The sequence below is a fragment of the Phascolarctos cinereus genome, unplaced genomic scaffold (assembly GCF_003287225.1).
Source record: "Phascolarctos cinereus isolate Bilbo 61053 unplaced genomic scaffold, phaCin_HiC Scaffold_4;HRSCAF=312, whole genome shotgun sequence".
NCBI classification, from domain to species: domain Eukaryota; kingdom Metazoa; phylum Chordata; class Mammalia; order Diprotodontia; family Phascolarctidae; genus Phascolarctos; species Phascolarctos cinereus.
Window position 1 is genome coordinate 661,947,218 of NW_027555847.1, and position 16,424 is coordinate 661,963,641.

Below are 16,424 nucleotides of genomic sequence, written 5' to 3' on the forward strand. Positions count from 1 at the left end.
AGAGAAATAAACACACCTCTTCTTAGCTCATGCCACCTTGGAAGAACTGCAGACTTACAGACCCCCATAACTAGTTCTGAAAGCAGCAGCACAAAAATACCTAAAGCTTGGACAGTGTCTTCTCCACCCTGGAAGAAAAGCCCAATTTTAGCATACAGTTAAAAGCCAAGAAACAGGCTGGCGAAATGATGAAATGATGACAACAACAATAACAAAAAACCTGAACATAGAAAGTTACTATGACGACAAGCAAGATCAAAACACAAACTCAGAAGACAAAAGAAGTCAAAACTGCATATCCAAAGCCCCAAAGAAAAATGTGATCTGGTCTCAAATCCAAAAAGGAATTTCTAGAAGAGCTCAAAAAGGTATTTCAAAATCAAATACAAGGGGCAGAAGAAAAATTGGGAAAAGTAGTGGAAGTAATGCAAGAAAATCATGGGGAAAAAAAGAGTCGACAGCTTCATAAAGAAGGAACAAAAAATACTGGAGAAAATAATAACCTAAAAAACAGAATGGGCTAAATGGCAACAGAGGCACAAAAATCCAAGGAAGAGAAGAATACCTCAAAAAGCAGAATTGGCCACATAGAAAAAGATATACAAAAGTTCACTGAAGAGAAGAACTCCTTAAAAAAAACAGAATGGGCCACATGGGAAAAGAGGTACATAAATTCACTGAAGGAAGGAACTCCTGAAGAAACAGAATTGGCCAAATGGAAAAGGAGGTACAAAAGCTCACTGAAGAAAACAATTCCTTAAAAATTAGAGTTGGCCAAATGGAAACTAATGACTCCATGAGACATCAAGAAACAATCAAACAACACCAAAACAATGAAAAAAATAGAAGACAATGTGAAATATCTCATTGGAAAAACAACTGATCTGGAAAAATAGATTGAAAAGGCATCATTCAAGAATTGTTGGATTACCTGAAAGCCATGATCAAAAAAAAAAAAAAGACTAGACACCATCTTTCAAGAAATTTTCATGGAAAACTACCCTGAGATTCTAGAACTGGAGGGTAAAATAGAAATTGGAAGGATTCATTGATTATCTCCTCAAAGAGTTCCCAAAATGAAAACTCCCAGGAATATTATAGCCAAATTCTGGAGCTCCCAGGTCAAGGAGAAAATATTGCAAGCAGCCAGAAAGAAACGAGTCAAATATCATTGAGCCATAGTCAGGATAACACAAGATTTAGCTGCTTATACATTAAAGGATTGGAGGGATTGGAATATGATATTCTAGAGGGTAAAGGAGCTAGAATTACAACCAAGAATCACCTACCCAGCAAAACTCAGTATAATCCTTTGGGGGGGGGAAATGGGTATTTAATGAAATAGAGGACTTTCAAGCATTCTTGATGAAAAGACTAGAGCTGAATAGAGAAGTTGACTTTCAAGTACAAGACTCAAGAGAAGCATATAAAAGGTAAACAGGAAAGAGAAACCACAAAGAATTCAATAAGGTTAAACTGTTTACATTCGTTCATGGGAAGATAATACTTCTAACTCCTAAAAACTTTCTCATTATTAGGGCAGTTAGAAGGAGTATACATAGACTGAGGGTACAGGTGTTAGTTGAATATAAGAAGATATCTAAAAAAATAAAATTAAGCGATGAGAAAGAGGAATGCCCTGGGAGAAGGGGAAAGGGAGAGGTAGAATGGGATAAATTATCTCACATTAAAGAGGCATGAAAGAGCTTTTACAGTGGAGGGGAAGATAGGGAAGGTGGTGGGGTGCACTTGAGCCTTACTGTCATTTGAATTGGCTCAAAGAGGGAATAATATACACATTCAGTTGGGTATAGACATTTATCTTAACCTACAGGAAAGTAAAAGGGGAAAGGGATAAGAGAAAAGGAGTGGTGATAGAAGGGAGGGCAAATTGGAGGAGGCAGTAGTCAGAAGCAAAACACTTTTGAGGATGGATAGAGTGAAAGGAGGGAGGGAGAAAGAGAGAAAGAGAGGGGGGGAGGGAGGTAATTGGCAGAGAAATAGGATAGAGAGAAATACACAGTAATCATAACTGTGAAAAATCATGTTATATGATTGTAAAGAAATACTAATTTGCCATGAAAAATGACAAGGTGGATAATTTCAGAAAAACCTTGGAAAATGTATATGAACTGATGCAAAATGAACCAGGAGAACATTGTACATAGTAACAGCAAAATTGTAATGATGATCAACTGTGAAAGACTTAACTACTCTAATCAGTACAATGATCCAAGGCCATTCCAAAGGGCTCAAGACAAAAATGCTAACTACATTCAGAGAAAGAAGTGATGAACTCTAAGTGCTGACTGAAGCATATTTTTCTCACTTACTTTATTTTTCTTGTTTTTTGTTTCAACATGGCTAATACGGAATTTTGTTTTATATGACTTTTGTATGGCTTCACATGTATAACTGATATAATTGATTGCTTGCTTTCACTATGGGTTGGGGAGGGACTGGAGAGAATTTGGAACTCAAAATGTTAAAATTAATTAAAATTATTTTTAAAATAATGAAAAACAAAAATAAACAGTTTTGATTATTTAAAGTGGAAAGGGTTTTTTTTTCACAAACAAATCTAATGCACTTAAAATTAGAAGGAAAATAGGTAACTTGGGGGGGATCTCTGCAAGTAACTTTCTCTAATTAAAGTCTCATCTCCAAGATACATAAGAATTTGGTTCAAATTTATGACTAAAACATATTCTCCACCAGATAAATGGTCAAGGGATATGAATAGACAATTTTCAAAGGATGAAATCCAAGCTATCAATAACTATTTGAAAAAATAATCCAAATAACTAGTAATTAGAAAAATGCAAATTAAATCAACTCCATGGTTTCATATCACACCAATCAGATTGACAAAGTTGAATCCCCTCAAAAGAAAATGACAAATATTGGAGGGACTATGGGAAAACAAATTAATGCATGGTTAGCGAAGCTGTGAATTGTTATAGTCATTCTGAAAAACAAATTGGAACTATGAACAAAAAGTCAGCAAAAAATGAGCATATACTCTTTGTCCCAGAAATACCACTCTGAGACATATCCCAAAAAGATCAAAGAAAGGTGAAAAGGACCTACATGTATGAAAGATATTTATACCAACTTTTTTCATAGTAGTCCCAAACTGGAATAAAGAATTACCTTCTATTGGGAAACAGCTGGACAAATTTCTGTATGTGAGTATAATGAAATATTATTGTGCTGTAAGAAATGATGAAATAGACAATTTCAACAGAAACTGGGAAGTTGTCCAGGATCTGATGCAAAACCAAACAAGTATAACTAGGAGAACATTTTACATAGTGACCATGTCATAGAGAAAAACAATTTTGAAAGACTTTATTATTCAGATTAACCTGATGATAGACCACATGGAAGCCCAGAGAACTAAATGTGAATCATACTACCCATATCCTTCCAGAAAAATAAAGGATTTAAAATCCAGAATGATACATGAGTGTTTGTGCATAATCAATGTGGGAATTTGTTTTTCTAGATCATGCATATTTACTGCTAAGATCTTAAAAAATTGTTTATGGGGGCAGGAGGCAATGGAAGTGAGAGATAATAAAGGCTGTAAAAATAAATAAAAGATGATAAAAATAAATGCAGAAAGGCATAAACACTAGACATAATCCTAGGCAGATCATAATGGAATGGAAATTAATAAAAGAAATTTGAAAAAAGATTTTGGACTTTATTGGAATCATAGAATTTTGGAGAGAAAGGAACTCCAGGGACCAACTGGTTCAACTCATTACCCCCCAAAAATCCTTTTAAACCACATAAATAGTCATTCTTTTGAATGACCTCTTTAAGCAGCTCATCCCACCTATGGACAGCTCTAATTGCCAGGGAGCTTTTCCTGACATTGAGTCTAAAATTAACTCTGCAACTCTCTCCTATTGCTTCTGATAATGTCCATTAGGGTCAAATAGTGCAAACCTAGTCCCTATTCCACATTCCACAGTCCTCCAAATACTTGATAAAAACAATCTTGTCTCCCCTGGTTCTTCTTTTCCTTCAGGATCAACACCTCCAAGTCCTTAAATCTATCTTCATATGGCACGAACTCAAAGCTCTTCACTGTGATCATTCTCCTTCTCTGGAAGCTCTCAAATTAATGTCATTCCTAAATTAGGACACCCAGGAATATACACAACACTCCAGATGTGGTCTAATTAGGGCAGGTGCAGTGAGACTCTCATCTTTATTCCTGGAAGCTAAACTTCTCTGTGCAACTCAAGATCTCCTATTGAGCTTGTAATCCACTAAAAATTCCCCAGATCTTTTTCCGACAAAGTGCTATGTGACCTTACCTCCCCAATCATACATTTGCTAAGCCGATTTTTTAAACCCAAGTCTGAGACTGCATTTATCTCTATTGAATCTCATCTTATTTAATCTGGTTCAATGTTTTCACTTGACAAGATCTTTTTAGATCCTGCCTTCATTATCCAGCGGTTTGGTTATCCTTCCCAAGTCTAAAATGAATACCACATCATGGAATGCTAAAGATCAAGTGGGTCAAAGAACAAATATTAGAAACAATGATGAAAATGTAACCATCATGTGGGGCTTACCGTGTGTGAGGAATATATATAAGGAGATTGGTCCTCATTTGTAGCATTTGGGGGATGTGTTTCTTTGTTTCTTTAAGCTGTATCATGCTGGCAACCCAGACTGACAGGCAAGGTTGGATGCCAGCGCTACTATTGTAAGTACAGAATCGCAACCTTAACTTTTAAGCTTGCAAAGAGTTTAAGGAATTTAAATATAATAACCCCTCTGAGACTGTTGTAGTTTTATTTGTCCTTTGTTTTCAAAGATGACCAAAGACATCGTGGGGTGATGTCATGACTTGCATATCAATTGGATTTAAGTGAGGCACAGTTCCACAGTCTTTAGACTTACTTCCTGAATTCCCTGCTCACATTGGCATTTTGGATCTCCCAACAGTAGCTGACTACTGCTCCTTTCAGGGTTCTAGAGAGGGATTGGAGTTTCTAGTAAGGTCATTTACGAGCCCCCATCAGGTATATATCCCATTGATTATCAGCCAGTCAGACTTAGTTTTTAGTCATTCAGGCTAGAAGCATTCATTAGGCTCTTAGCCAAGCATTATGCTAAGTGCTAGCGATACAAATAAAAGCAAAAACAGTCCCTGCTATCAAGGAATTCACATCCAAATAGGGATATAACAGTACATACCAAATATATACAGAGAAGATGGAAGGTCATCTCAGACTCACTAGCAGAGGGAGGATGGTAGGGAAGTTAGGGAAGGAGACCAAGAAAGGACAAGACGAAAAAGGACATAAGATTAAATCTAAATTGAGTCTTCAAGGAAACCAGGGGAACCCATAGGTAGGAGATGAGGAGGAAGAGTATTCCAGGCATAGAGGGTAGCCCATGAAAATGAAGAATAAGGAGACACAGTGTTTTGTGTGAAAGACAACAAGAAGGCTAGTGTCACTGGACCACAGAAAATATGGAAGGGAGTAAAGTGTAAGGAGAGTAGAAAGATAGGAAAAGGGAACAAGCCTGTAAAGGGCTTTAAGACAAAAAATTTCTTATTTGATCCTGGAAGTTTATTGGAGTTTATCAAGTGAAGGCAAACATGATATGGTGTGTGTGTGTGTCCGATGGTCACATCTGCATTTTAGAAAAATGACTTTGCCTGCTGAATGGAGAAAGTAACATAGCAGGGAGAGACTTGAGGCAGGAAAGTCAATCAGAAAGCTATTTCAACAATCTAGGCATGAGGTAATGAGTGTCCACACCACAGTGGTGGCTATGCAATTGAAGAGAAAGGAATTTATGAGAAATCTTGTGAAAGTAAAAATGAAAGCCTTTTTAAAGAAAGGTATTTGATATATTTAACATTGTTATTTTATTTATATGTATTTGTATATATTTACATATTTATATATGTATATACTTTTATTTATATGTTTATACTTAATATTTTATTTATTTATTAATATTTTATCAGTATTTAACAGTATGATATAATAAGCCTAGGCATTATAAAATGATCCCCCTCACCAAATATCCGGGATACAATCTCTCACGATTACCCATAGATCCATGGGATGATTGGGCTCAGCTATCATGAGGCACAGAGGTAGAAGACACTTGGTGGTCACAGGGGACCTTCATAGCTCCTGGTTACTAGAAGTTCTTTTCTTCCTTCATGAAGTCCTCTGGAAGTCCCCCTGAGTTGCTGCTTTGGAGGGGGGAGATAAAAGGGTCTGTGTGTTTATGGAATTCTGAGGCCACCTGTCTTTATTGTATGTTCTCAAGGTGGTTCTTAGCCAATCCAGTTCCATAGGCAGTGCTATTAATGCCAATAAGAAATACAGTTCAAAATTCACAAGTTCATTCTCTGATCAATGGGGAAAGTGAAGAAGGAAGGACTCAACTTTCCTCCTCCCCCTCATCCCCACTCACTCAATCCTCCTTGCTTCCAAGGGCAGTTCTCTCAACCATCACTCTTCTCATTATTATTAGAACGGAGAAACATCCAAAGCTGCTTGCTGTTTTAGCCATAGCCCCACAGGGTATGGCTAACTCTCTTTAACCAATCACAAAATCTTTCCTCTGGGATGTCATCTGCTTTCACCCAATTATCAAAGCACTCCCCAATTGGATTAAGGATTTATTTGCACCTAGTCTATGCTTTTGATTGATAGTTTCAATCCAAGTGTCTAGACCTTCTATATTTAATTTGAGATGAGACGTCCACACGCACATTTAGATTCTCCCATCCTTAAACATTTGCTGATCTTTTGGCAAAGTTCATTCCCAAATACTGCATAGGTTTCAAGAATCCTCAATTTCCTCCCTTAACTGTCTTGACTCAGTAGTTAACCAATTAGCTACACATTGACCTTCATCCTTAACCCTCTTGTCCTGTCACAATTGACATGTTACCAGTCTTTAGCCCTGGACCACCCTACCATCCATCTCAATCACTGTCACTTCTGAGTTGCTGGACTGAGCGTCACAAGAGGAAGTCCCCTCAAGCTATCATCCTGTCTCTCTCCTCTCTTTCATTACTGTACTCCTTCAAATCATCTATATTTGTTTCCTCCACTTCCTTACCACCTACTCAATTCTCAAACCCTTGTAATCCAACTTAAAAACCCCATTACTCAACTGAAAGTTCTCTCTGCAAGGTTAGCAACAGTCTCTCAACGGTTAATTCCAATGACCTTTTCTCAGTCCTAACCCTCTGTTTCTTCTTCTTTTGTTGTGAATTCCTCTTTCCAATGTTATTAATTTGTTTTTCTTTCTGGTTTTTTTTTTGTAATCAAATTCTCTGTGTATTTGTCTATTTTACTAATTTTTTTTAAACATCAACCTTATTTGCCATCTCAATAGGTTGCTTGCTTTTTTGCTCAATGGGTTTTTTGTTTCCAATTGCAGCTCTGATTTTTCAGAATTTCTATTTTTGTGGCTTTGGGAGGCATTATTAATTTGTTGATTTTTGAGGGTTTTTCTGATTGTATGCTCAATTCATTGATCTCTTCTTTCTCTATTTGTTTATTTAACTGTTCAGAGATAGACATTTTCCCTGTGGAAGGCTTTGGCTACAATACCTAAATGTGGGTGTGTTGCCTCATGGTTTTCACAACCTTAATTTCACAGGATCCCTATGGAATAGCACTGTTATGGAGATAAGAGCAACAAATACTATCCCCAAAGCCATCAACTGGTGACATGACATCTTTCTGGAATTGTTCATTTGGAAGCTTCTGGGAAAGAGAATCCAGAAGCCAGAATGAGCAGTTATATTACATAAGAAGCCTTGTAGGATGAGTAGAGCAAATCGCATGATCTCTGGGTGTCAGTTCCCTTGTCTCTTCCTTAGTGATCTTCTGGAAACTTGGCACTTAGGAGTAGCCTCTTGGATACTGCTGTCCCTCTACTACATCCTGCCTATGGCCAAGAGCTGATTCCTGTCCATCACTGCCAAACACCCAGAATACATCAGTGAAGTTATAGGCAGTAGATCAGAAACTATTCACACTCCCTAGGGACCAGACATAGAATGGTGCTGTCTTGTTGAAAGTGATGGTTTGAAATGATGCTATAAACAAAGGCAAATATGACTCACAGTACAGGGCTCAATGTGTAGGGGCCAGGTTCCCTGCTGTGCTCAGATATGTACCCAGAGGTTGAAGAGCAGAATGATTGGGAATCGCCAGGGCAGGGCAGTTTCAGAAAGTGTCATGAAATATCACAGGCCAGGACTTAAACTGGGGAAGAGAGATTGCCCTGGGGCCAGCCCAGACTTGTGTGAGCCTCAGCCTTACCTCTAGGGGAAAACCCAGAGAACACCCAGAGCAACAGAATATCATTCTTGTTCCCTCCAGGGCAGAGGTTCTTAATCTGGGGTCCATGGATAGACTTCAGGGAGTTAGAGAATTTAGATGGGAGAAAAAAAAATCTGCATCTTTATTTTCACAAATGTTCGGTTTCCTTTGTAATCTTATGTATTTAATTGTGTACCTTTAAAAATATCATTCTGAGGAGGGGTCTCTAATCTTTACTAGACTGACAAATGGGTCCATAACACTAAAAAATGTTAAGAATCCCTGCTGTATAATTTGGAACTATGTCCAAAGGGCTGAAACCATGCATACCCTTTGACCTAGCAATACCACTACTAGGTCTGTATCCCAAGAGAGATTTTTAAAAAAGGAAAAGGACCTATATGTACAAAAATATTTATAACAACTCTTTTCTAGTGGCAAAGAATTGGAAATTGAGCGGACGCCCATCAATTGAGGAAATGGATGAACAAGTTGTGTTACATAATTATGATGGAATACTACTGTGATGTAAAAAAATGATGAGCAGGATGCTCTCAGAAAAACCTGGAAAGACTTATTTCAACTGATGTAAAGTGAAATGAGTAGAACCAGGAAAACATTGTACACACTAATAGCAATATTGTAAGATGATACACCTATCAGATTAGCTAATATGACAAAACAGGAAAATGATAAATGTTGGAGAAGATTTGGGAAAATTGGAACATTAGTGCATTGTTGGTGGAGTTGTGAACTGCTCCAACCATTTTGGAAAGCAATTTGGAGCTATGACCAAAGGGCTATAAAAATGTACGTAGCCTTTGACCCAGTAATAGCACTTCTAAGGGATCCACATGTTCAAAAATATTTATAGCAGCTCTTTCTGTGGTGGCAAAGAATTGTAAATTGAGAGAATTTACATCAATTGGAGAATGGCTGAACAAGTTGTGGCATAGGAATGTAATGGAATACTATTGTGCTATAAGAATTGATGAGCAAGTGGACTTCAGAAAAACCTGAAAAGACTCGTATGGACTGATGCTGAGTGAAATGAGCAGAACCAGGAGGACATTACACAGTAATAGCAACATTGTGCAATGACTAACTTGGTTATCTCTTCTCAACAATGCAAGGATCTAAGACATTTCCAAAGGTCTCATGATGGAAAATGCTATCCACATCCAGAGAAAGAACTATGGAGTTTGAATGCAGATCAGAGCATATTATTTGCTCTTTTTTTTCTGTTTTGTTTCTTCTTTCTTGTGGTTCCTCCTATTGGTTCTAATTCTTCTTTACAACATGACTAACGTGAAAATATAGGAATGTATATGTACAGCCTATATCAGGTTGCATGCCATCTTGGGGAAGGGGGAGGGGAGAGATGGAGAGAAAATTTGGAACTCAAAATCTTAGGGAAGTAAATGTTGACAACTAAAAATTAATTAATTAATTAAAAATATATTGTAAGATAATCAGCTGTGAATGACTTAACTATTCTCAGCAATACAACGATCCAAGACAACTCTGAAGGATTTATGATGAAAAATGTTATCCATTCCCAAAGAAAGAAGTGATAGTGTCTGAATATAGATGGAAGCATACTGTTATTTTACTTCATTTTTCTTGAGGGTTTTTTTGGTCTGTGTTTTCTTTTACAATATGACTAATAGAGAACTATATTTTCATGTCTACACATATACAGCTTACATAAAATTGCTTGCCTTTTCAATGAGGGGGTGGGAAGGGAAAAATTTGGAACTCAAGATTTTTAAAATGAATATTAAAATTGCATTTACATGTAATTGGAGAAAAATAAAATACTAAATAAATATATTTTTAAGAAGGACCCTTGCTCTAGGGGCAGGAGACAAGAGTTTGGGAGGACTAATTCTTTAGCCCTGAGATTGTCAGCTTTGCTCCATACTCCTACCCCTACATCCATTACCCAGTCAAATCCTCCATCCTCCCATTCCCACACTCCCCAGTCCCCCTGACTCCATTTCTTCTGTCCCAGCCCTCCCCAGGCTAAGAGCCAGGAGGCTTGCATTCTAGTACTTTAGGCAGATCACTAGAATTCAATGCCTTCACCAATTATAGAGATGCAAAGTGAATCCACAGCCCCAAAAACTAAATGGTCGTGGCTAAACCTCTGTAGGAGATGCCTTATCCCAATCTGTCTATTCATTTCAATATTTATTAAATTCCTACTATGCACAAAATTCAAGTACTAGAGATCTAAAGATTCAAGGATGGACACTACTTCCTGAGAAAATCAGGGAAGGCTTTGCAAAGGAGATGATGCTTTGAGCTGAACCTTGAAGAAAAAGAAGAATTCTGAAAGTTGGAGCTAAGAAGAAAGTCTATTCCAGGCAGGGGGAAGAGCTTGCATAAATACACAGAGGCTGGTGATCTATTACCAAGTTTGGGAAAGAGCATAAAGCTCAAGTTGGCTTTGGCTTAGTATGCACTCAGGGAATAAGCGGAAAAAAGGCTAGGAATTTAGACTGAGACTCTTACTCAGCATCAGTTTTTAGGGAATTCACCTAGCCTGGGTTACAGTGCCCTGAAAGTCCAGTACCATCAGTCTTCTGCAGGAGGAGGTGGACATAACCAAGAGGCTCCAAAGAAAGTCTCATCACCATTGGGTGAAGGCATTAGGGGATATGTGAGGTTGACATACACAGTGTCCTGGTAGCTAAGGTTCATCTGGAGGCTGGCGCTCAGTGAGCACCTGCCCTGGAAGTGTCTTCGGAGGAGGCTGGAATGGCGGCCCTGGGCAGAAAGGATGCCAATGGTCAAGGTCTTGACCTCTGTGAGCTCAGTGCCCTGGCCTCTGGCCTGGATGCATTGGGCCAGAGTCATCTGGACATAGACACCATAAATGCCACTGCGCTGGGTCTGCAAGGAACCCTGGGCCAAAGTGAAGCCATAGATGAAGGAGCGGCCCAGGGATGGACCACCTTGCCACTGCAGGGTATTGTCCTGACGGGAACCTAGGAGACAGAAGGAAGAATAGGGGCTCAGACCCATAGAGAGCCCCATTCACTCATTTACCACAGCTGCCTGGCCCCTGCTATGCAGAGATATTATGTTAATAACCAATTATTAAATTGGGATCCAAGCTATTCTCTTCACTGTTTCCTCACTAAAGCCCAACTCTTGTTAAAGTCAGTCTCTAAAGACATGACTAATTGATGAGATTACTTTTAGCACTCAAAGCATATGCTCCTTAATCTTGGGTGGGATGCCACCCAACTAGGAGACCTAATTCTATTTAGAGTATAAACAGAATCCAATCTTGGCAAGCCCTCTGGGGAAAGGAGCTGTTATCCTTGTACTCCTCCATTGGATAGGGTGATGTAGCTTATGAAGGACAAAACCAATCAAAGTGGTCTGGATGGAGATGAATTCCCCTGTTCAGATTGCTAGAGGTGGCTGAGTCTCATGATCAAGTCACATTTTCAGCAGAGGAGCTGAAGACTTTTGAACAACCTCATTAAATGTCCACCAATCAGGATTGATTTTCACATGTCAAGGAAACTCCCTTTCAGAAGGGTTACTTAAAGTTTTCCAGATTTCCTTTGTGCATCTTTGGTTACTGAGAGAAACCACTGATCATCAATTTATTGATTGCCAGCTAGCTTAAATAATAAATTGATCATTACCCAGAAAGTCTGCCTCTTGGGGTTTTTTACTCATCACAATACAAAAAGGGGGAGAAAACAAGGAGACAGAATCATACACACACACATACATGTCTACACATAGACAAACATATAGATGTACACAAAGAGACAAATACTCAGGACAGAAAGACATATATAGACAGGGAGACCCACGACTCATTGTTACCTGTGTGGTTGAGCAGGAGATGGGCTGTGTGAATTGCTTCCTTACTTCCTCCCTGTTTTTCCCTGAATGTGTTGTTCTCTGGCTGAGGGGGAAGGACAGCACAGAATGGGATGGAACCAATTCTGATGTTCTTCAGGCACTTCACAGTCAAAGAAGCCCAGAAAACATTTTCCCTGAAGCCCCCAGTCTCAACCCAGGTTTTGCTATACCTGTCTATTTTCTCTTTCTCTCTCTTTCATTCTCTCTCTCTCTCTCTCTCTCTCTCTCTCTCTCTCTCTCTCTCCTTCTCCCTCTCTCTTTCTCTCTTTCATACACATACACACACACACACACACACACACACACACACACACACACACACACAGAGTCCCTACTGTCCCTATTCTCCCCTGACTCCAGCCTCTGCGTGACATTTCCTCTTTCCCTTGAGATCTGAATTTTTGTAAATGTTCTTTCTTGCAGTAAGGATTCATGAAAGGCTTTTGGAAGAACTTCTTAGCTTCCTGGAATGGGAAGAGGATAGACCGTGAGGGGAGATCTGGGAACAAAGTAGGAGGCCCTGGCCCAGACACAAGGGGTCTGATGAACTGACTGTCCCAAAGTTCCTTCCAGATCAAAGAATTTCTGGTAACCCCCTCCACTTATGTTGTGAAGCAACCCTGCTGTCATCTGAGTCATTACCTGGGGAAGACCCACTGAAATCATTCTCACTCTTGAGCCCTTGCCTGCCTACCTCCAACCACTCTACCTTGGGATCCACCTCGCTGACTTTGGAGTCAAATGAGCCAGGGCACACAGCCTGAGTGGCCCACAAATAATTCTCCCTTCCCATCATACACGAGTGCTCATATGCATACACACACACACACAAACACACACACCAGAACCTAAATCCAGACTGCTTCTCACCTTCTGTCTGTCATTCTCTCCCTGCCTCCACGTCTCTCTCCTTGTCCCCTCCTATCCCATGCCTCTACCTCTCACTTTCCCTGTCTCCCCATATCTCTCCTCCATCTCTATCATCTCTCTTGTCTCCCTTTCTCTCTCTGGCTCTCCCTCTGTATCTCCTCTGTGTGTCCCCAGGGTCTCCTCTCCTTCTTGTCTGTACCTCTACCTTGGTCCTTTCCTGCATCTCTTCCCTAAGGGGTCTCTTCCTCCCCTATTCTCTATACCCCCACCCCACCTAAGATCAGGAAATCGGGAAGGCTTATGTGGTACTCACTTACCTCATGGTGGACCTTGCTGACAGGTCGGGAGAGAAAGTAGCAAACCAGAGAGGACACCAGGAAACCAGCAAACAACCCAGTGACAAAGCCAACCAGGGAACATCGAAAGTAGATCCTTAGCTTCTTCCTGCCATCCGCAGAGGCCATGGTTCTGCTCTCCTTATGGGGACAGGAGAGCTGGGGGATAAATGGACTGGAGAGAAATATAAGCCTCGTAGGCAGATGGAGAGGGAGTCACACACACACAGACAAACAAACACACAGAGGAAAGAAAAGGGAGAGAAGGAGAGAGAGAGAGTAAGAGAGAAAGAGAGAGAGAGAGAGAGAGAGAGAGAGAGAGAGAGAGAGAGAGAATGCAGAGAGAGAGAGAGAGAGAGAGAGAGAGAGAATGCAGAGAGAAAGAAAGCAGAGAACAGAGGGAGGAAGGGAGGAAGGGAGGAGGAGGAGAAGGGAGAGCTAAGAGTGTGTGGGTGACTCTCTAGACAGGCTGAGGACAACAGGAGGAAATCCAGAAGTCAAAGCCTCCAAAACCTTTCCCCTCCCCTTTCTCCTCCTTCTGTGCTCCCTTTTCACATGTGAATTGGCCTGGGACTTTTTGTAAGGGGAGGGAAATAAAATTTTCCAGGGCTCAAACCAGGAACCCTGGTGTACATGGTCTCCCCAACTCAGGAGTCACTTACTACCTACCAAGGTCTTCTCCACCCAGGTACGCTTCCCCAGGCACCCATACTCCCTCCCCACCACTGGATATCATAACCAAGGAACCTGTTCTCCCAAAAGGACTCTCACCCTCCAGGGGCAAGAACATGGGTGGAGTCCCTAAAAAGAGCCTAGACCCCTGATTAGGATTCTTTATTGGTGTAAAACAAATCCTAGTTCCTCTTCTTAAACAAAGGGGGCCATATGGCTTAGTGATGTGCCCATGAGAGGCTGAAGTGCTCAGTGATCAGTAGCCACAAAGGTACCCACTATCATGGACAGGAAGCTGTTTGGAGATGTCCAGGTCCAGTTCAAGTTCTTGGTTCTCTATTGCATTCCATCTATCCCTTTGAGATCCCAGAATTGAAAAGAAAGGACCCAGTAATCCTAGATATATCTTCTTCATCTTCCCCTCCCCTATGCCCTCTTCCCCCACCAAATCTCCACATCTCATTCCTTAAATGGGATCAAAACACAGCCCATATCAGAAAATCATCTTTCCTTGAACTTCAGAATTGTAAAACAGAATGTCAGAGCTGGAAAGGATCTCTCTTTACCCTTATCTCTCTCCATCCCTCCTGCCTCTTCTCTCTCTCTCTCTCTCTCTCTCTCCCTCCCTCCCTCCCTCCCTCCCTCTCTCTCTCCATCCTTGTCTCTATCTCCCATCTAGAGTCATAGACCCATAGAATGTCAGTGACTGAAAATGACCTTAGAGATTATCTTATTTTAGATGAGGAATGGGGAAACTGAGGCACAGGGAGATGTCTATCCAATTTTCCCTTGGGTAGGGTTTCAGTCCAGGTTTTAGTGTGTTTCAGGATCAAAAGACCATTCTCACCCTGTTTCCAAAGCCATCCCACAGCCTTCCTGACCATCCTACAGACTCTTGTTACCCCAGTGTCTCCTTGGCTATCTCAGAGCCTCCTTTTCTAATCAATAATTTTACTGAATCATTCCACAGTGCCCCACAATCCATCTCACATCCTTCTGAGCCATATCAAAATCATCGTGTCCATTTCTCAATCATATCCATATCTACATCATGTCCGTATCCATAATTCATTCCAGAAATCTCCCATGCTCATTCCCCCCATGCTTTTTTTTCCCTCCTTACCTATATCTCATAGAAATTCTACCTCCCTTTCAAGGCTCAGTTAAAATGTTAGCTAAAACAAGAGGTCTTTTCTAATTCTCCCAATCACGTTAATGCTCCTTCTTTAACCCCTCTCCCCACAATTGCTTTACATTTGTTTTGTTGATATTTTGCATTTACCTACCAGAGTACATGCTTGTTTTCCTCCATTAGAGTGTAAGACCCTTGAAGGAAATAACAGTTTGGCATCCTCAGCACCTCTACAGTGTCTGGCACATGCTAGGCACTTACTAATGCTTGTTGAATCGAATCGACCATCCCACAGCCTCTCTGTCCCTCCCACGCCATCCCCGATCCACTCCACATCTTCGTGAGCTATGGCATACTCTCCCAATGAAACCCAAAGCCTCCTAGAGCTATTCCTCAGCTTCCCTCGACTCTTCAACCTTCCGCCATCCCATAATTCTAGCACCCCACAATCTGCATGTCTATTTGAGTTTCCCTGAGCTAATTCGTAGCCTCCATGAGAAGTCCCACAGTAGTCTAATTATCCCAAAGCCGCTCTGCCCATCATAGAATATCTCTCAGGCATCCTCCAGCTTCCCAGTTCATGTCATAGTTTCCCTGTCCTCTGTCCTCAGGGTGATCTCCAGCACCTTGTCCCCTCAGTTCTTTCCCAGGCCATCATCCCTGCCTCAGCTGAATTTTTCTCCCATCCCTATCTTGATCACTTCGTGAACCAATTCCACTCCACACTGTCCTCTTCTTTTGAGTCACTTGTCCCTTTATTCCTACTACCTTTACTCCTACTCAGAGGCTGCTGAATAAAGCTGGAGAAAAATCACAAAACCACTCACTACAAATTCATATTACATAATCTCTGTTAGGCAACACTGTAGCAAGGCAATTCTTTTATACTCCTCCCTTAATTAACTCACTATCCCACTCACCATATACAATAGCTTTTCTAAAACTGTTCATCCTTCCTTATACTTCCCATAGTTCCTAATTCTCCCACTCTCTTGGCTGAGAACCTTGCCTCATATTTCAAAAAAAAAAAAATTAAAGCCCTTCATCAAGAATGTCCTCTTCTCTTTTCCTCCTCATCTCATGTCATTCGCATATCTTTTGCCATTATCTCCTCCTTTACCCCTGTCTCAAATGAAGAGATGATCCTCCATGCCAAGGCAAACCTCTCAATATGCACAGTGAGCCTATTCT

The 16,424-nt window shown here is 40.5% G+C and overlaps 1 protein-coding gene across 1 annotated transcript; it reads right to left on the reverse strand.

The window, feature by feature from the left end:
- Positions 1 to 10,509: 10,509 nt before the first annotated feature.
- CD70 (CD70 molecule) lies at positions 10,510 to 13,913 on the reverse strand. The gene is made up of 3 exons (XM_020971422.2): positions 13,412 to 13,913; positions 12,186 to 12,267; positions 10,510 to 11,326 (listed from the first exon to the last, which is right to left on the reverse strand). The coding sequence occupies exons 1-3, from the start codon at positions 13,556 to 13,558 to the stop codon at positions 10,914 to 10,916; spliced, it is 642 nt and encodes a 213-aa protein (XP_020827081.1). The 5' UTR covers positions 13,559 to 13,913; the 3' UTR covers positions 10,510 to 10,913.
- Between the last annotated feature and the right edge of the window lie 2,511 nt (positions 13,914 to 16,424).

Coding starts and splice junctions, on each gene's coding strand:
- CD70 (XM_020971422.2), bottom strand. CDS start 13,558: ATGGCCTCTGCGGATGGCAGGAAGAAGCTAAGGATCTACTTTCGATGT. Junction 12,268..13,411: donor TCAGCAAGGTCCACCATGAG/GTAAGTGAGTAC, acceptor CTTCCCCCTCAG/CCAGAGAACAACACATTCAG. Junction 11,327..12,185: donor TCTCCTGCTCAACCACACAG/GTAACAATGAGT, acceptor TCTGTCTCCTAG/GTTCCCGTCAGGACAATACC.